The sequence below is a fragment of the Protopterus annectens genome, chromosome 2.part0 (genome assembly GCF_019279795.1).
Source record: "Protopterus annectens isolate FY-2018-M chromosome 2.part0, PAN1.0, whole genome shotgun sequence".
Taxonomy (NCBI): domain Eukaryota; kingdom Metazoa; phylum Chordata; order Ceratodontiformes; family Protopteridae; genus Protopterus; species Protopterus annectens.
The window spans coordinates 506,170,629-506,191,253 of record NC_056728.1 but is presented as its reverse complement, the minus strand read 5'-3'; the positions used below and the strand labels follow the sequence as shown (position 1 = coordinate 506,191,253).

General features: G+C 49.3%; 1 protein-coding gene across 1 annotated transcript in view; it reads right to left on the bottom strand.

Annotated features, from left to right (window-relative positions):
* The window catches only part of HOOK3 (hook microtubule tethering protein 3), a 2,251,851-nt gene that overhangs the window by 1,797,194 nt on the left and 434,032 nt on the right, over window positions 1–20,625 (bottom strand). The window contains exon 4 of the mRNA XM_044060904.1: window positions 7,482–7,532. Coding sequence (XP_043916839.1) covers window positions 7,482–7,532 — 51 coding nt within the window. The remainder of the gene's footprint in view (window positions 1–7,481; window positions 7,533–20,625) is intronic.

Below are 20,625 nucleotides of genomic sequence, written 5' to 3'. Positions count from 1 at the left end.
ACCATCCTAGTGTTCAGGTAATCAAAGAACCAGGTTAGGGGGAAGGAGGGAGGGAGGGTCGGTTGTTGAAAAATAAATTTACCTACTCAGATGGAATGTTATGGTGAGTATATAACTTCTTTATATGAAGTAGGTAACTTCATTTGATCATCAACCTGTGGGACAGAGTCCCCAGCTACCAAAAAACTTGGGAGGTCCTCAAGGAAGGATATTCCGGAGCACTGCAGAGCCAAAAGCCGCCCTTCCTCTAGACACTAAATCCAATTTATAGTGAGAGAGAAAGGTATGAGAGGATGCCCAAGTAGCCGCAGAGCAAATGTCATCCAAGGGAACTCTCGACCAGAATGCAGCAGATGTAGCCATAGAGCAGGTAGAATGAACATGAACCCCAGTAGGCTCTGGCAGGCCAGACAGTTTGTATGTGAGCAGAATGCAATTTAAAATCCATCTCTCCAGAGTCACCTTCGACACAGGCTTACCCAAGAAGGGCTTTGCAAAGGAAACAAAGAGCTGATCAGACTTGCGGAAGGCAGCTGTTCTGTGCAAATAAAAATGTAACCGTCTATGAACATCTGACAAATGACGTTTGTACTCCCCTTTGTTTTGATAGGGAAAAAAACTGGGAGATTAATGGACTGATTGATGTTCACCTCGGAGGCCACTTTAGGTAAAAAAAGATGGGTTAGACCTGAGAGAGACCCTGTCCTTATGGAAAACAAGATACGGGGCTTTAATACAGAGGGCTTGAAGCTCAGACACCCTTCTAGCGGAGGTAATAGCTACCAAAAAGGCAGAACAAGAATTTCAAATCAACATAAGCTGCAGGTTCAAAAAGAAGGTCCAGTCAGAGCCTGAAGGACCAAGGTTAGATCCCATGGAAGGACGGGGTTCCTAATAGGAGGTCTCAGGAGAAACGTACCATTCAGAAAGGACTTGCAAATCTTGGTGGAAGCGAGGGGACTGAGATTGTCTCCAATGTGAAAATGGAAGATGGCAGCCATTTGAACCTTTACAGTAGAAGAAGTAGCCCCTTGCTGAAAAATATAAGAGAGGAAATCGAGCACTGCTGGGATGGGAGCAGTGAAAGGGTCCAAATTCCCATGAGACGCCCAAATGGAAAACCGCTTCCATTTACTATTATAAACCTTCCTGGTAGTAGGCTTATGCGCCGCTACCAGGATAGATCTAACTGCAGATGAGATGCCGGGAGTCATAGCAAATAATGGAACTGGATCAACCAAGCCGAGAGCTTGAGATTGACAAGATTCGGGGGTTTCAATCCCAAAGGATGAGATATCAGATCCAGGATGGGATCCAAGATCCAGAGAAGAGCTCTAAGATGAGACCGTAGGCATGGGAACCAGGCTTGACGAGGCCAGAATGGGGCTATGAGGATAATCTTGTTCCCCAACCGACGAGCTTTCTGCAAGAATTTTGTTATCAACGGAAGAGGAAGATAAGCATACAGAAGACCGGGTGGCCAAGCATTAACTAGAGCATCTCTGGGGCTTTCCCCCGGAGGGGGAATTAGAGCGAAAAACTCGCTGCACTTGGCATTGGAAGGTAACGCGAAGAGATCGCAGCAAGGCTGACCCCACTTGTGGAAGATCTGTTTCGCTACTAACAGATTCAGAAATGACTCGTAAGGCGAGAGGATAGTTCGACTCAGTTTGTCCGCTAGGATGTTGGACCAACCCGGAATGTGCATTGCTAACAGAAAACGGTTGGTGGATATCGCCCAATCCCAAACTCTCATGGCCTCTCGACAAAGAGGGTAAGACCTGGTCCCCCCCATTTGTTGATGTACCAGACCACTGACATGTTGTCTGACTGAATCGCAATAGTCCCTGGAGAGAAAAAGGCATGAAGGGCTTGCAATGTGAGAAGCACCGCCCTCATCTCCTGAACATTGATATGCAGAACGGTCTCTGTCTGAGTCCGCGAACCTTGGACAGTTCTGCCCGCGTAATGCCCCCCCCCCAAGGCGAGAAGCATCCGTGGTCACCGTGGCTTGGGGTTGCGGCATAACAAACTGTCATCCTTCCCGAAGCTCTCGAGATTGGAGCCACCACATGAGGGAGTTTCTGCAAACTCTGCTGAGAGGAATCAGTAAGTCCAATGGGTGGTGAAGGATGGACCACTGAACCAGCAAAGTCCACTGGAGAATCCTCATGTGCAAGCGAGCTTAGTACGCGAGATTGATTGCTGCTACCAGGGACCCTAAAGCTCTCAGGACCAACTCCGCTGACGGGGCAGGTGACTGAAGAAGGGCTAAAACGTGTAAGGTCAAACTGCGAAGTCTGTCTGATGTCAATAAGGCCTTGGTCTGAAACGTATCTATTCTGGCCCCTATGAACTCCATGACTTGAACTGGTTGAAGGGACGACTTCTTCAAGTTTATGGTGATCCCCAATTGGGACGCTAGAAGTAGGAAGCAATCCCTGGCTAAGCAGAGTAGGTGCCTGGTGGGGGCGGTAAGGAGCCAGTCGTCCAGGTAAGGAAAAACCTGTATTCCCTGAAGTCTCAGGTGGGTCGCTACAACTGCCATGACCTTGGTGAACACCCTGGGGGCTGTGGTGAGGCCGAAGGGTAGGACCCTGAACTGGTAATGACTGGGCCCCAGCCAAAAGCAGAGGAACCTCCTGGATCACCTGTCCATGAGAATGTGATAGTACGCACCCTTGAGGTCTATGGAGCACATCCAGTCCTTTTCCTGCAGCAGGGGCAGAATGGATTGAAGCGTGACCATCCAGAACTTCTCCTTGGCAATGAAGAGGTTCACTGTTGAAAGGACGAGGATCGGCCTTAAGTCCCCAAGTCTTCTTTGGCACCAAAAAGAACCTGGAGTAATTGCCTAATCCGGATTGGCCTGGGGGGACGTGCTGGATGGCTCTTTTTTCTAGCAGCTTTTTTACCACTAAAGCTGCAGCCTCCCTCTGACTGGGTAGTACGTCGGGGAGGTGCCTCAACTGAGGAGGCAGGTTTATGAAAGGGATTGAGTAACCTCTGGATATTATTCGAAGCACCCAGCAATCTGTTGTGATGGACTCCCACTGGGCCAAGTGCTTTGAAAAACGCTCCCTGACTGCCTCCAGAGAGGAGCAGTCGGGTAAACCCCTCGAGGCTGCTGCGTGGGTCGGTCAGAAAAAGGTTCCCGGGACCCAAAATCTTTCGGCCCCCCTCTACCTCTGGGCCGGCGTCTACTTTGTCCCCCTCTTCCTCTGAAGGACGAAGGGTCCGGAGCGCAACGGGACTGCTGAGACTTCCGGAACCACATCTTCTTTTGTCCTCTCTGGTTCCTGGAAAAGGACCTTTGATGAGCCGAGAAGCAGACTCCAACGACAGACAGCGTCTTCCGTCTTTCTCGCTCTGAACCAATGCGTTGCGGATGGTCTTCCCAAACAGGGTAGAACCGAAGGGTGCGTTCGCGAAGGACGCTTTGAAAGGTTCCGCAAAGTCACAAAGGCGGAGCCAGGGGTGACGCCTTAAGGCGATGCCGGACCCGCTGGCTCTAGCGGCCCCCTCTGTGGCATGGGAAAGTAGTCGCATAGATGTGTTTGAAACAGATTTCAGAGTGGCCATGCGAGCCGAGAAAGTCCATTTGTCTTCGGCTAACATGGACTCAGGAGGAGACTCAGCGTAGTCTTTCACCAGATCCCGCTGAAGTCTAATTACATGGCCAAATAATTCAGCGCCCTTATGGAAAAGGTAGCAGAAGCAAACATCCGCTTCCCGATACGATCCATTGTCCGAGACTCCTTATCAGGGGGATGGATCGAGGAACTATCCTGGGCAAGTTCCTTCTTGTTGGCTGCCGCCACCACCATGGCATCTACCAGGGAACCCTTACTCCAAGCCGTCCTATCCACAGGTGGACTAAGAATCCTATCTGGCCTCCTGGGGATTGGCTCTACAGTATCCGGTTCTTTCCACGTCCTGGTAGTGATAAGGTCAACCAGGGGGTCAGCCGGAGGGGAAACCCAAGAGGTAGACAGGCCTGCGTCGAACTCCTCTAGGAACACAGACTCATCTGAGGAAGGTTTTTGGGCTGACCCCCCCCCCCCTTTAAGCGAAGCATTTCCATAATGTCTCCAAAGGAGACGTCCTCGGGGGGTGACAAGATTCAGGGGTTTCAATCCCGAAGGATGAGATATCAGATCCGGGATGGGATCCAAGATCCAGAGAAGAGCTATAAGATGAGACCGTAGGCACGAGAACCAGGCTTGACGAGGCCAAAATGGGGCTATGAGGATAATCTTGTTCCCAAACCAACGAGCTTTCTTGTGAGGGGCCTCCTCGGTTGGACTGTCCGAGGAGAGCTCACCAACAGGGTCGTGTTCCGCCAGTGGAATGGGCTGGGGCGTCAACGCAGGCTGTCCCTGGGACTGGATGATGGAAGACAAGCCCAGCTGCAAAGGAATCGGGGCGGAATCCAAAGAAACAGCAGGGGCTCTCGAACCTCTCGAGAGGACCCTTTCCACCACGTCGAAAGCCGTGGGTGAACCAATCTCTCTGGGCTCCATGGTTAACACCCTCGGATCCGGCGCGGGGATCGGCGTCGGAGCAGAAGCGCTCGGACCAGAGAGGGAAGTGTGCTCCGACCGAAACGGAGCCAAAAACACACTGGCCCCCTCGGATCTGACGCACGGATCTCGGCCCCGAAAGCTCAGATCCAAAAGGGGATCCGACAAACTCGAGGGCATGGCCGGCGTCGAGGTAGCGATAACCACTGGCGCCGACTCCCTGACTCTGAGACTCCTCGGATCCGAAACCCGATAGTGGATCGGAGAAGGAGCTATCAGGGCAAAATGTGGGGCTGAACTCCCGCCCCCCCCCGGAGGGGGGGGCAACAGCACTCCCATCTGCAGTTGGGTTTGGAGAAAACGATGCATCATCCGGTCCATATCAGCATCGGAGAGGCTACGGGTCGACCTAGAGGAGGCCGCCGAAGATGGCCGGGAGGGCCTCCGCGACGACCTTGACGATGGTTGGGCCTCCTCCTCCGGTGAGAAGCGTGGAGAACGGAGCCGAGGGGAGGAAGGCCCGGAGACCTTCTGGGGTGAGAAGAGCAGCTTGGCAGTCAGGGCTGAGGGGGCAGGGTCGGCCCGCCACTTGTGGCTTCTATGCCTCTCTTTCTCCCTCTCTTTCTCCCTCTTTCTTCCTCTCTCTCTTTTCTAGAGTCCCTCTCTCCCTGGGAAGAAATGGGAGGTTGAGTCCCAGCCAGGGGAGAGGGGACAGCAGGCTGAGCAGCCGCGGTTGTAGCCACCGAGGGAGAGGAGGAGGAGGAAGCCAACTCCGTAGGTAGGAGACCCGCCCGAATCAGCTTATTCCTCCTATCCCTCAGGGCCCGGGGGTTAAAGGCTGTGCAAATTTGGCAGCCCGATGACAAATGCGGTACCCCCAGGCAGAGGACGCACTGAGTGTGGCCATCCGCTGGGGAAAGCTTATGGCCACACTCAGTGCATTTAGAAAAGATGGCCTTTGGGGCCTCGACCATGATTTCTGAAATAAAAATACACACATGTGCCCACACAAACATCTAAGGGAAAAGGGGTGGTATACTAGGCTTTAAACTACGAGGGAATGGTAAAACTCAGGGGTTTAAACTAAGAAATTATACTATCCACACACACACAAAAACTAAGAAAGATTTTGAAGAAAATCTACTTACAGATCGCCTAATGCTAGGAGCTCGAGAAACTCGTGCTTGACAAAGCCGCTGCAAATGAGATCTGGGGACTGGAAGGAGGTAGAAGGGTATTATGGGTAAGGGGGAGGAGCTTGGAGCTCGGATCTCTAGCTTAGAAAGCTGCCGGCTCGGATCCAAGTCGGATCCGATACCCACAGGTTGATGATCAAATGAAGTTACCTACTTCAGATCCCTGGGGCACGCCACTTGAAGCAGGTCTACTGCTTGAGGTAGCTTCCCTTATTTTGACTAGGTGGGTTCTATCAGCAAGCCAGTTAGCTACCTATCTGGTAACATACGGATTGATGCCTAGTTGAGAGAGTTTATCTATTATGCTAGAGTGGGGAATAGTGTCTACATTTCTATAACTGGCACCAACTGGGCAGTCACTCAAGCCTGGCTCACAACCCTCTCTAACTTGACACCTCTGACCTATACCAATCTGACAGTATAACACAAAATTTTAAGTTCTTTAACAGAACCTAAAGTATTCTACCAAATTATTTTGCCACCTGTGAGAAGTCATGTTTATTTTCATTTACTGATATATTTATTTATGTTTAACTATGCTGTCCTTAACATAATGAAACACATCTCTGACTCTCAGAAGGGTGAAAGTCACATTAGAACTTAGGAGTGATGTGTATGTGACAGCTAGATGCAGTTCATGTCAATGTCATTTTAAAATATATATCTGCATAAGCTAAAGACCCTGAAGTTTGCTGTTGGTTTAATACAATAGGTTTCATACACATCAACAGCAAATTTCAGCTCCAGTAAATTTAATTTTCTCCAACTTAAAATACTTATAACAAACCTCCTGAAAGCCATGTACAAAATAAATCTCTCAAATTCTACATCAATGAACTCCATGAACAATACACTACTCACAAGACACTAGCAGGAAAACCTGTCCTAGTTTTACAGGAACCAGTAAATAATGCAGTGTGTTCCCTTATTGTGGACCCCACTCAAGGGCCCATAGCTGTGATCTCTACTCTGTTCTCCCCTATGCGGTGAGCTAACATCTTGCTTCATGTGATACCCTCTTAGCTAAGGTTTATCTGTCCCACTACCAATTACCTCAGCTCCCTTCTCAATGCATCACTCAATTGTATTCATGCCTCTGCTGTCTAGCTATTTCTCCAGCTCTGCAGATAGGTAACCCGTATGATCTTACTTATCCAGATCTTCTCAATCACCATTAATATGCCTTATCCTCTTCTTCATCTGAGAAGACTGCCCATAATTAAACAGTTTGGTTCTCATTTGGTCAAAAAGCTACCAATGTGCATTCCTTTCTCCATTACATTTAATACTACACTTTCCTGTCTTCTTCCCACTTAATGGTTCATCTAAATATCAGCAACCACATTGTATGCCTTTATTTTTTCTTACTACGTTCTTAGTAACCTGTCAATTTTCCCTGGTCTATCTTCCCTTCTGACTCAGTACTTTCTCTTCCCATTCCCGTTCCCCATTGCCTCATCAAAACTTCCACTGCGCTTCTTGCATCCTTCGCCTCTACCCCCTTAACACCAGAATTCTTCTTCCCAGCATAATTTATTTCCACTCTTCAGTTCTACCCCTTAATTTCTAACAATGTACTTGGCCTTTGCAAGTTTTCTGTGGTATATCTTCCACTCAGTTTACATTCTACTATCCTTCCAGAAAACAAACCTGAAAATGAGCTTTTTTAACTCCCAACCATATCGAACATAAACACTGATAATAAACTAACAATTTCTATAATTGCAAAATTCATTATGAGAAAGACAATGTTAGGTCTCACCTGGTGGTTATAATCCAAGATTCCTTTGATAACCTTCTTTAAATTGCTGACCTACAAATAAACATCTTCAATTAATGTCTTTGTTCAAAACAGCATTTGAAATCTTACAAAAAAGATTTAGCAGTACATTAAACCATCCAGCTTAAAAAAAAAAGGAAAGGAAAAAAAGGTTCTTCCATTTCAAATTCCACCAAGTAATGTCCTTCCTAAATCAAGAAAAATGAGAAGTTATGTACCTACCATAACGTTCCATGTTAGTTGTCTTCTCTCGCCTTCTTTCTTGCTGGATGGGTTCGGAGCCGAACCTCGGCTCCGACTTGGCCTATACTAAAGCTCTAGAGCTAATTTTACCGGCTCGAGGAACCCTATATCCCATGATGCTAGGCGGTAACTACCCAGATCTCGTTTGGTAGCTGAAAAATAATAGCCAATTTAGTCTCCCCTCTGTGGTGGAGGAGGAGAAAGGAGAACTCCCCCCCAAAAAAAAAAAAAAAAACAAATTACTACCTGAAGCTGTATCTACCCCAGGACCAACTGTCTGGGCTTGGAATAGTGCAAGATAAAGTCCCTTGGAAGAAGGGGAAAAACCTTTCGGTCTGTCCAGGCTAGGGGGATGGTGGGCGGGACACAAGAAAGAAGGCGAGAGAAGACAACTAAACATGGAACGTTATGGTAGGTACATAACTTCTCAATGTTAAGTTGTCAATCTCGCCTTCATTCTTGCTGGATGATGGGACCACATCCCTAGCACCTTCATCCTGGGTGGCTTATTGGAACAGACTCTTGAGAACGGTGGCACCAAAATTTGCCCTGTTTCTGGAGGCCATGTCCAATTTGTAATGTGTAACAAAGGTATGAGGAGAGGCCCAGGTGGCTGCCGCACAGATAGTGTCTACTGGCATTCTAGCTTGAAAGGCTGCTGATGTAGCTAACGCTCTGGTTGAATGGGCTCTTGGCCTAGTAGTCAATTCTTTACCTCTGAGTTGATAAATATAGGTAATCACAGAAGACAGCCACCTAGACAGGGTCACCTTGGATACCGGGAGGCCCTTTCTACTTTCTGCATAAGATAAGAATAGTTAAGATTTTCTGATTTGTTTAGTTCTGTCCAGATAGTAGTGGAGTTGACGATGAACGTCCAGACGATGTAGATTTTGCTCCGCCTTGTTTGTATAATTAGGGAAGAAAACTGGAAGATCAATAGATTGATTTAAATTTGTTTGAGAAGCCACCTTGGGTAAAAAAGACGGGTTAGTTCTTAGAGAAACTCTGTCTTTATGGAACACTAAATAAGGAGGACGAATGCAGAGGGCATGAAGTTCAGACACTCTCCTAGCAGATGTAATGGTGACTAGGAAGAGTGTCGTCCAGGAAAGTATGAACAGGAGGCCACCGGTTCCAAGGGAGGGAGAATCAAGGATGCTAAAATGAGAAGTTATGTACCTACCATAACGTTCCATGTTAGTTGTCTTCTTCTCGCCTTCTTTCTTGCTGGATGGGTTTTGAGCCGATCCTCGGCTCCGACTCGGCCAATACTAAAGCTCGAGAGCTTATTCCACTGGCTCAAGGCTCCCCTATATCCCACAATGCTAGGCGGTAACTACTCAGATCTCGTTTGATAGCTAAAACCAAGCAGTTCTGGTCTCCATAGAATGGAGAAGAGAGAAAAGGAACCCACCTCTATATATAAACCTGTAGGTAAGCTACCACAAACATAAAAGGGAGAATAGAGGTGGTAAAACATGTGGGAAGGAAAACCCCAATGGAAGATCCCAAAAATTACTATAGGTCTGTCCAGGCTAGGGGGAAGGAGGGTGGGACGCAAGAAAGAAGGCGAGAAGAAGACAACTAACATGGAACGTTATGGTAGGTACATAACTTCTCAATGTTAAGTTGTCAATCTCGCCTTCATTCTTGCTGGATGGGACCGCGTCCCTAGCACCTTACCCCGGGTGGTCTATCGGAACAGACTCTTGAGAACAGTGGAACCAAAGTTGGCACGGTTCCTGGAGGCCATATCCAATTTGTAATGCAAGATAAAGGTATGAGGAGAAGCCCATGTGGCTGCTGCACAAATGGAATCTATTGGTAGCCTGTCCTGAAAAGCTACAGATGTAGCTAATGCCCTAGTTGAATGAGCTCTAGGTCTTGAAGGCAGTTTTTGATGTCTGATTTCAGAGATGAAGGTAATTATAGAGGTAAGCCATCTTGAAAGGGACACTTTAGTATTGGAAGGCCCAAGTTCCCTTCTGCATAAGACAGGAAGAGCTGATCAGATTTCCTGAACTGTTTAGTCCTGTCTAAATAATATCGAAGTTGGCGATGAACATCTAGAAAATGTAACTTTTGTTCCGACCTGTTGGAATAATCAGGGAAGAAGACGGGGAGATCAATCGTCTGGTTTAGGTTTGCCTCAGAGGAAACCTTAGGCAAGAAGGACGGATTAGTCCGGAGGGACACCCTGTCTTTATGGAAAACTAAGTAAGGAGGACGACTGCAAAGAGCATGAAGTTCAGATACCCTTCTAGCTGATGTTATGGCTACTAGAAAAAGTGTTTTCCATGTGAGCAACTTAAGAGGGCATGAAGCCACAGGTTCGAAGGGGGGGGAGAATCAAGGATGCTAGGACCAAATTCAAGTCCCATTGAGGTGGGGGATCTTTGATTGGGGGCTTGAGCAAAAAGACACCTCTTAAAAAGGCTTTGCAGAGTTTATGGGACATGATACTGGAGTCCGAGACACCTATATGAAAGTCAGATATAGCAGCTAGTTGTACTCTAATGGTAGATGAGGAAGAGCCTAAATGAAAGAGCTCTGCCAGGAAGTCTAGGATAGACTGGATAGGTGCAGTGAAGGGGTCTATATTTTTTGATGCTGCCCAGAAGGAAAAACGCTTCCACTTAGTTTTGTAAATCCTTCTGGTAGAAGACTTGTGAGAGGCTATCAGGATGTTACGGACCGAATGAGAGATTAAGGGAAGCCTGGCTAGGGTAGGAATCGGAGAAACCACGCTGTGAGGTTGAGAGATCGGAGGGAGTGGTGCAGCTGGCCCGACTCGTGGGTCAAAAGATCTGGCACTGGGTCCAGATGCCAAGGCTGCTCCAAGAGGTAATGATGGAGGAACGGAAACCATATCTGTCGAGGCCAGTAAGGGGCAATGAGGATCATGGTGACTCTCGAGGCGATAGCTTTCTGAATTAATTGAGAGATCAGTGGAAAGGGGGGGAAGCATACAGAAGTCCCTGGGGTCAATCGTGGACTAGAGCGTCTCTGGTGGGTTGGCCTGGTAAAGGGAAGAGGGTGAAGAAGTCGTGACACTTACTGTTTTGGGGAGTAGCAAAAAGATCGCAGCAAGGCCGGCCCCATCTTCGAAAGACTTCTTCCAGCACTGATTTTTTTAGAGACCACTCGTGAGGCATGAGAATAGCCCTGCTCAACTTGTCCGCAATCACGTTGGACTTCCCAGGAATGTGCATTGCTATCAGAAAATGCTGAGAAGAAATCGCCCACTGCCAAAGTCTGAGTGCCTCTCGACATAAGGGGTAGGACTTGGTTCCGCCCTGTTTGTTGATGTACCACACTACGGACATGTTGTCCGTCTGAATTGCAATAGTCCCTGTGGGAAGAGAGTCCTGAAGGGCTTGCAATGCTAAAAGCACTGCTCTCATCTCTAAGACATTTATGTGCAAGTGGCACTCGAAAGATTGCCAGATGCCCTGGACTGTCCTGCTCTGATAATGCCCCCCCCCCACCCGATCAGGGAGGCGTCCGTCGTCACAGTGGCGATTGGGGGGAGAGGAATGAAGGGTCTGCCCTGGAGAACTTGAGGTGATGTGATCCACCAAGACAGGTGATTCTTGCATGATTGAGTTAGTAGGATGATGTGAGACATCGGGAGCTGTTGGAAGGACCATTGAGAAAACAGCATCCACTGGAGGATCCGCACGTGAAAATGAGCTAAGGGGAGAAGTGTAATAGTAGCTGCCATGAGTCCTAATACCTTCAAGACCACCCTGGCTTTGATCTTGCTGCACTGAAGTAGAAGGTAAACTTGTTTGCGGATATCTAATACTCTTTGCTCTGTTAGTCTGGCGGAAAGATGAACTGTGTCTAAGGTGGCGCCTATAAAGGTAATAGATTGACAAGGCAACAAGGCAGATTTTTCGAAATTTATTGAAATGCCTAGAGCTTGGCAAGTTTGGATGGTGAAGTCTCTGGATAGAAGCAGTTGATGCCTGGTGGTGGCGGTAAAGAGCCAGTCATCCAAATATGGAAACACCTGGAATCCTTGACATCTCAAGTGAGCGGCGACCACTGCCATACATTTGGTAAACACTCGGGGGGGGGGGGGGCTGTAGTGAGACCAAAGGGCGGGGCTCTGAACTGGTAGTGACTGGCTCCCAGCCTGAAGCGGAGAAACTTCCTGGAGCGTCTCAGCATTTTGATATGGTAGTACGCATCCTGAAGGTCTATTGAGCACATCCAATTGTCATGACCCAAGAAGGGTAGTATGGACTGTAGTGTGACCATCCGGAATTTTGTTTTTTTTTTAATTAATTGTTTAGCTTGCTGAGATCCAGTATTGGTCTCCAGTCCCCTGTTTTTTTTGGTACCAAAAAGAATTTGGAGTAAATTCCGGATCCTTGCTGGTCTGCTGGGACTGGTTGGATAGCTCTTTTTGACAGCAGCTTTGATATTTCTAATGCTGCTTGTTCCCTTAGACTGGGTGGAACATCTGTAAGGGATCCTTTGGGTTGGGATGGGATGTGAATAAAGGGGATTTTGTAACCCTCGGATATGATCGACTGTACCCATTTGTCTTGAGTGAGGGGAAAGCCAGGCTTTTGGGTACAGTGATAATCTTCCCCCAACTGCCTCCGAAGGTGGACAGCCGGGCAGCTCCTCAGGGATGCTAAAAGGGTTTATCAGAGAAAGTTTCTCTGCTACCCTGGTTTTGCGGACCAACTCTGCCCCTAGGGCGGCATCTATTGTTGTCCCCCCCCCTCTGCCTCTAGAGGGGAATCGACTTTGTGCGTCAGATGAGACTCCTTGTGGTTTGTGGAACCACACCCCCCCCCTGACCTTTAGGATAAGGTCTGGAAGGGGTAGAAAAACGGACTCCCACGACAGAGAGAGTCTTACCTTCCTGCTCGCACCTAGTCAATGTATCCTTCACCTGAGGTCCAAACAACGTTGAGCCATCAAAGGGGGAATTGGTGAAGGACGCCTTGAAAGGGTCCGCAAAATTGCAAAGCCGCATCTAGGCGTGGCGTCGTAAAGCTACACCTGTGCCTGCGGACCTACTCACCCCATCAGCCGCATATGAGATAAGCCGCATGGAGGAGTTGACAATCGAATTCAGGGTTGCCAACTGGGAGTTCATTTTGTCTTTGAACCCCTCAGCTGTTGGATCCTGCATGGCATCACCCATATCCTTGAGTAAATCCCTCTGGAGACGGGTGAAGTGACACAAGTAGTTCAGCGACCGCATGGCAAAGGTCGCTGAGGAAAACATCCGCTTACCGTACCTGTCCATGGTCCTAGACTCCTTATTAGGAGGATGGACAGGTACCAAAGGATCGGCTAATTCCTTCTTAGTGGCTGCGGCCACCACCATGGCATCAACAGAGACACCTTTGGATAGGAACTGTTTCTCTTTTGGGGCAGTAATAAATTTTGGCGGCCTCCTTGGGGTAGGTTCCACCGAATCAGGGGCCGTCCAAGCCTTCCTTGCCACCACTTCCATGAGGGGGTCAAAGGGAGGAGACACCCACGAGGTGGAAGGGCGAGAGCCGAACGCCTCAAGGTAAACAGACTCGTCCTCTGAAGGGTTAAGGGCGGGCCAGTTCCCCCTCTGTTTAAGGATTTCATGGATATCAGCAAAAGAGACATCTTCAGAGGGGGACCGAGGGGAACCTTCAGATCCAAGTCGGTGTCAGAGGTGATAGACTCAGGGGAGTCAATGTGCTTCCTCTTGCACTGTCTCTTCCGAGAGGGTTCTCCTACCGGATCAGGAGAAGCCTCGGAAGAGGAGGATATTCCCAATGGGGAAACCTGAGGAGCTGGCTCTCTACGATCTGTTACGGGGGGGTGGGTAGAAACCACCGCAGGCACTGAAGAGGGAGGAGCTGACTGAGCCGACTGTGGGGTAGACACTGGGTCTAGCACGCTCCGCATGACCTCGAAGGCGCCCCGATCAGCCAAGGCCGAAGGTCCCCGCTCCGAGGAGACAAGGACCCCCCCCCCGGCACCGACAGGGAAGGCTCCGAGGCCGATGTCGGAGCCGAACTCACCAGTGCTGACGCTCCGAGAGGGAGAACGGGGTCGGACAATCTCCGATGCCACTCGCCCCCTCGGAGCAGACGAGGGAAGCTCGGCGCCTAGATCCCTCTAAGGAGGAAATCGGAGCAGATGACTGAGCCGAAAGGGAAGGTATCGGCTCCGACGCACTGACAGCCACGGCTCCGACGAGCCCCGGCTCCGAACTCAAAAGAGTCGAAGGAGGAATAGAAGCGGGGATGGGAATAGCTGCTGACTGCTGAGTAGGGCTATGCAGCATTTGGGCCAGTGCCTCAGACTTGAGAAGTCTACTCACCACCCTTTGTAAGTCATGGTCGGACAGCCTGGAGGATCGATAGGAATGGGACCTATGGCTCCGCTCCGACAGAAGAGGGGATCCCGGAGCCGAGTGGATGGAGCCGATGGAAGGGGACCTCGACCTCTTCTTTGAAGGTGGCTCCGATAAGAGTATCGGAGCCGACGGAGTCTTAGCAACCTCGGCTCCGGCCGGAGCCGAGGTAATGGTTTGAGACTTCGAAACATCGACTCCAGCCGGAGCCGATGTCAAAGCAGCCTTAATGCTCCCAGCAGATGGCTCTGAAGCTGTTGCCGACGGCCTGGAAGTCTTTGAAGGCTTCCCCAATGCAGACTGGGTCGAGGGGCCTTCAGGCTTTAAAAAGCCTCGAAGTATAAGTTTGTTTTTGCGTTCCTGCAGGACTCTAGGGCTGAATGCATGGCAAACAGCACATGAGTCCTGCAGGTGCAAAGGTCCCAGGCAACAGACACAAGAAGTGTGACCGTCTGCCAGAGACATTTTCTGACAGCACGAATCACACTTCTTGAAGCCTGAGACCTTGCAGTCTTTAGACATCCTAAAGAGACTATGTAACACAGACACACCCTGTAACCAAATGAAAAAATCCAGTCACACTGAAAAGACGGGGGAAAAAAGGGAGTGGGCCAAAGGCCTAAAAGTTAAAAGGGAATAAAAAGGGAATACAAACACAAGGGAGACCCGATTTAAACTAAAGGGATACTCTATATTAAAAGCTAAACTAAAAAGAAAGGATAGGGGTAGAAAAATTGAAGTTTTTGACAAGAAAAACTCACTAACCTGCCAGAGCCGGTAGAAGAAAGCACCTCTTCAGCTAAGCGGTAAACGAGATCCGAGTAGTTACTGTCTAGCATTGTGGGATATAGGGGAGCCTCGAGCCGGTGGAATAAGCTCTCGAGCTTTAGTATTGGCCGAGTCGGAGCCGAGGATCGGCTCCAAACCCATCCAGCAAGAATGAAGGCGAGATTGACAAGTTAACATCTAAGTTTAAATCCCACTGAGGTGGGGGTTCTTTGATCGGGGGCCTGAGTAAAAAGATACCTATGAGAAAAGCCTTGCAAAGCTTATGGGACATGATACTGGAGTCCGACAAGCCTATGTGAAAACTTGAAATGGCTGCTAGCTGAACTTTCACTGTGGAGGAAGAAGATCCTGAATGAAAGATTTCAGCTAAGAAATCCAAGACCGAGTGTATTGGAGCAGTGAAGGGATCTATGTTCTTAGCCTTAGCCCAAAAGGAAAAACGTTGCCATTTACTAGCATAGATCCTTCTGTTGGAAGACTTAAGGGAAGCTACAATAATATCCCGGACAGTATTGGAAATCATTGGGAGCCTGGCTAGGTACGGAAGTGGAGCAACCAAGCTGTGAGGTTGAGAGATTGGAGGGACTGGTGCAGCTGCCCTGATTGATGGGCCAAAAGATCTGGCACTGGATCCAGATGCCAAGGCTGCTCCAAAAGATAGCGATGCAGGAAAGGGAACCATATCTGTCAAGGTCAATAAGGGGCAATGAGGATCATCTTGGCTCTCAAGGCGGTAGCTTTCTGAATTATCTGAGTGATTAATGGAAAGGGGGGAAAGGCGTAAAGAAGTCCCCAAGACCAATCGTGGACTAGAGCATCTCTGGGGGAATGGCCTGGAAGGGGGAAGAGAATGAAGAAGTCGAGGCACTTGCTGTTTTGTGGTGTTGCAAAAAGATCACAGCAAGTAAACCCCCACTTCCGAAAAATTTTGTCCGTCACCGATTGCTTGAGAGACCACTCGTGGGGCATGAGAATAGCTCTGCTCAGCCTGCCCGCTATGACGTTGGACTTCCCGGGGATGTGCATTGCTATCAGAAACTGCTGAGAAGAGATCGCCCATTGCCAGAGTCTAAGTGCTTCTCGACACAGGGGATAGGACTTGGTTCCACCCTGCTTGCTGATATACCATACTACGGACATATTGTCTGTCTGAATTGCAATAGTCCCCAGGGGAAGAGAGTCTTGGAGGGCCTGCAACGTCAAAAGCACTGCTCTCATCTCCAGGACGTTTATGTGCAAGTGGCATTCGAAGGGTTGCCATGTGCCATGGACTGTCCTGCCCTGAAAATGCCCCCCCACCCAATCAGGGAGGCGTCTGTTGTGACTGTGGCGACCGGGGGGGAGGAGTAAATGGTCTGCCTTGATGGACTTGAGGGGAGATCATCCACCAAGATAGATGTTTTCTGCAAGATAGAGTTATTAAGATCTTGTGTGTCATAGGGAGCTGTTGGAAGGACCACTGGGAGAAAAGCATCCATTGAAGAAGCCGCATGTAAAAGCGGGCAAGGGGAAGAAGCGTGATGGCTGCCGCCATGAGACCTAATACTTTTAGAACATACCTGGCCTGAATTTTGTTGCTCTGAAGGAGTACGTGAACATGATTTTGAATATCTAAGACCCTCTGCTCTGTTAACTTTGCTGAGAGCTGAACGGCGTCCAAGGTGGCGCCTATGAAGGTAATAGGCCGGCAAGGCGACAAGGCAGACTTTTCTAAATTTAGAGAGATACCTAGCTCTTTGCAAATGTGAATGGTGTAATCTCTGGCTATAAGAAGTTGACGCCTGGTGGTGGCAGTGAGGAGCCAGTCGTCTAGATATGGAAACACCTGGAATCCTTGACATCTGAGATGAGCCGTAACCGCTGCCATACATTTGGTGAACACTCGGGGGGCTGTAGTGAGACCAAAGGGCAGGACTCTGAACTAGTAGTGACTGGCTCCCAGCCGGAAGTGGAGAAAACTTCTGGAGTGCCTGTGCATTTTGATGTGGTAGTACGCATCCTGAAGGTCCACTGAGCACATCCAATTGTCCTTGCCCAGAAGGGGTAAAATGGACTGTAACGTGACCATCCGGAACCTCGTTCTTTTTACAAACTTGTTTAGTTTGCTGAGATCCAATATGGGCCTCCAAGTCCCCTGTTTTTTTTTGGTACCAAAAAGAACTTTGAGTAGACTCCGGATCCTAGTTGGTCTGCTGGGACTGGTTGGATGGCTCTCTTTTTTAGCAGCTTTGATATTTCTAGTGCTGCTTGTTCTCTTAGACTGGGTGGAACGTCTGGAAGAGACTCCATTTGAATCGTTGGGGTTTGGATAAAGGGGATTTTGTAACCCTCGGATATGATTGACTGCACCCATTTGTCTTGAGTGAGGGAGAGCCAGGCTTGTGGTTACAGCGATAATCTTCCCCCGACTGCCTCCGAAGGTGGACAGTCGGGCAGTGCCTCAGGGATGCTGGAAGGGTTTGTCAGAGAGGGTTTCTCTGCTACCCTGATTCTGCGGACCCCCTCTGCCTCTGGGACCGCATCTGTTGTTATTGTTCCCCCCTCTGCCTCTAGGGGTGAACTGACCTTTTGCATCAGGCGTGACTCCTTGTGATTTGCGGAACCACATTTTTCCACCCTTGTGACCCTTAGGATATGGTCAAGATGGGGTTGAAAAACGGACTCCTACGGCAGAAAGAGTCTTGCCATCTTGTTCGCATCTGGTCAAGGTATCTTTCACTTGAGGTCCAAACAACGCTGAACCATCAAAAGGGGAGTTAGTGAAAGACGCCTTGAAGGGGTCCACGAAGTTGCAAAGCCGCATCCAGGTGTGACGCCTCAAAGCTATGCCAGTGCCTGCGGCCCTACTCGCTCCATCGGCTGCATATGAAATAAGCCGCATGGAGGAGTTGACAATGGAATTCAGGGTTCCTAGCTGTGAGTTAATTTTGTCCTGAGACCCAGCAGCTGATGGATCCTGTAATACCTCACCCAGTTCTTTAAGAATGTCTCTTTGAAGACGGGTGAAGTGGCATAAGTAATTCAGCGACCGCATGGCAAAGGTCGCTGATGAGAACATCCACTTGCCATACCTATCCATTGTCCTAGATTCCTTATTAGGCGGTTGGATAGGCACTGAAGGATCAGCCAGTTCCTTCTTGGTGGCTGCCGCCACCACCATGGCATCAACTGGGTCACCTTTAGATAAAAACTGCTTGTCAGAAGGGGCTGTTATAAATTTGGAAGGCCTCCGTGGGGTGGGTTCTATCGAATCAGGGGCCGTCCACGCCTTCCACGCCACCACTTCCATAAGGGGGTCGAAGGGCGGAGGGTCAAGAACCAAAAGCCTCCAGGTAAACCGACTCGTCCTCGGAAGGATAAAGGAAGACCAGTTCCCCCTCTGTTTAAGGATTTCAAGGATGTCAGAGAAGGAGACATCCTCAGAGGGGGACCTTGGGGATTCTTCCGACTCATCCAAGTCGGTGTCAGATGTGACGGACTCAGGGGAGTCCACATGCTTCCTCTTACATGTCCTCTTACGTGAGGGTTCACCTGATGGATCAGGAGAAACCTCGGAAGAGGAGGCTATTCCCAATGGGGAAACCTGAGGCGTTGGATCTCTGCGGCCGGGGGCGAGAGAGTGGGAAGAGACCTCAGCAGGCACTACAGTGGGAGGAGCTGATGGAGCTGACCGTAGAGCAGGCACTGGAGCCAATACGCTCCTCATGACCTCAAAGGCGCCCCTATCAGGCAGGCTAGAGAGCTCCCACTCTGAAGAGGTAGAAACCCCAGCCGGCACCGACAGGGACGGCTCCGAAGCCGATGTCGGGGCCGAACTCACCAACGCCGACGCTCCGAGAGGGAGAACGGGGTTGGACAAGGGTCCGATGCCACTTGCCCCCTCGGAGCCGATGAGAGAGTCCAAGCACCCGGATCCCTCCAAGGATGGCACCATGGACGAGATCGGAGCAGATGGCAGAGCCGAAGGGGAAGGTATCGGCTCCGATGTCACAACGGTCACGGCTCCGAGGAGCTCCGGCTCAGAACACTGAGGCAGAGTCGAAGGAGGAATGGCAGGTAGAATGAATGTAGCTGCTGTCTGATGAGACGGGCTGTGAAGCATTTGGGCCAGTGCCTGAGACTTTAATAGTCTACTTACCACCCTCTCAAGGTCATGGTCGGATAGCCTGGAAGACTGAAAGGAATGGCTCCGATGGCTCCGCTCCGAGAGTAAAGGTGACCTCGGAGCCGAATGAATAGATTCCAGAGATGGAGATCTGGACCTCTTGCGTGTGGAGGGCATCAAGGTTGAGGGAGCCGATGGAGCTGGAGCAGATTATGAAGATAGAGCCCTAGAGGCATCGGCTACGGCCGGAGCCGATGCAGGCAGCTGCGATACAGAGGTATCGGCTCTGGCCGGAGCCGATGGTGTCGCAGAAGGTGAGCCACCACCCAAAGGCTTGGAGCACGGAGCCGACGGTTTTGGTGGCTTCGAAGGCTTCCCCGGCACGGACTTAGCCGGGGAACCTTCGGGCTTTAATAAGCCCCTTAGGATCAACTTATTCCTGTGCTCCTGCAGGACTCTTGGGCTGAATGCATGGCACACCGAGCAAGAGTCCTACAGGTGCAGGGGTCCCAGGCAATAAACACAAGAAGTGTGACAGTCTGTCAGAGACATCTTCTGACAGCACGAGACACACTTCTTGAAGCCTGAGTCCTTTGTCTCCTTCGACACAAGACTTGTCGAAAGGAAAAACAACAATTGTAAAGACAGATGAACAGAAAAAAACACACACACACACTCAAACAGACAGGGATACACTCACACAAGCTAAGAATCCCTGTGAGGAAAGTAAGAATAAAACAGAGGGGCCTAAGGCCTAACCTAGGGTGGGGAGTATGACAGGGATAAGGGATAAAAACAGGAACTAAAATTTTAAAATAACCGAAAACTAGCCTATTTAGAAAAATATAATACTATTCTAGGGGAAAACTAAGAATAAAACTACAATTTTCCTGAAAATATTCACTAACTTGTGAGCCGGTAAAAGGAGCACCTCGCTAGCGAAAGCGGCAAACAAGATCGGGTAGTTACCGCATAGCATCATGGGATATAGGGTTGTCTCAAGCCGGTAAAATTAGCTCTCGAGCTTTAGTATAGGCTGAGTTGGGAACCCATCCAGCAAGAATGAAGGCGAGATTGACAACTTAACACAAGTAGTTATGTCTTACCATAACATTCATCTGTGTTGTTGATCTTCATCCATCCATCACTGATGGGTTCGGTTCCGAGCCCTTGGAACTAAGTCAGCCTTATACGAAAGCTCACAGAAGCCAAAAACTCTCAAGCTAAGAATTAATCCATAATTCCCTTCTCCCTGTTACCTTGGGTCGAGTTTGCCCTAGCAAGTAAAGCAGAGGCTGCCTCTGAGCAAAAACCTTAGCCCAGGAAATGGATCCAGAGATCCCCGAGGAGCCTCTAAGAGGGGGAAGGAGGATGGGATGTGATGAATGGAGGAAGATCAACAACACAGATGGAACGTTATGGTAAGACATAACTTCTTTATCTGATGCTGTTTATCTTCATTCCATTCATCACTGATGGGACAGAATTCCCAGATTCCTTACATCCATGGGTGGCCCTAAGGAAGAACATTCCTGAGCACCACTAAACCAAAAGATGCCCTTCCCCTGGAGACCAGATCCAGTTTGTAATGAGTGATAAAGGTATGGAGGGAAGCCCACATA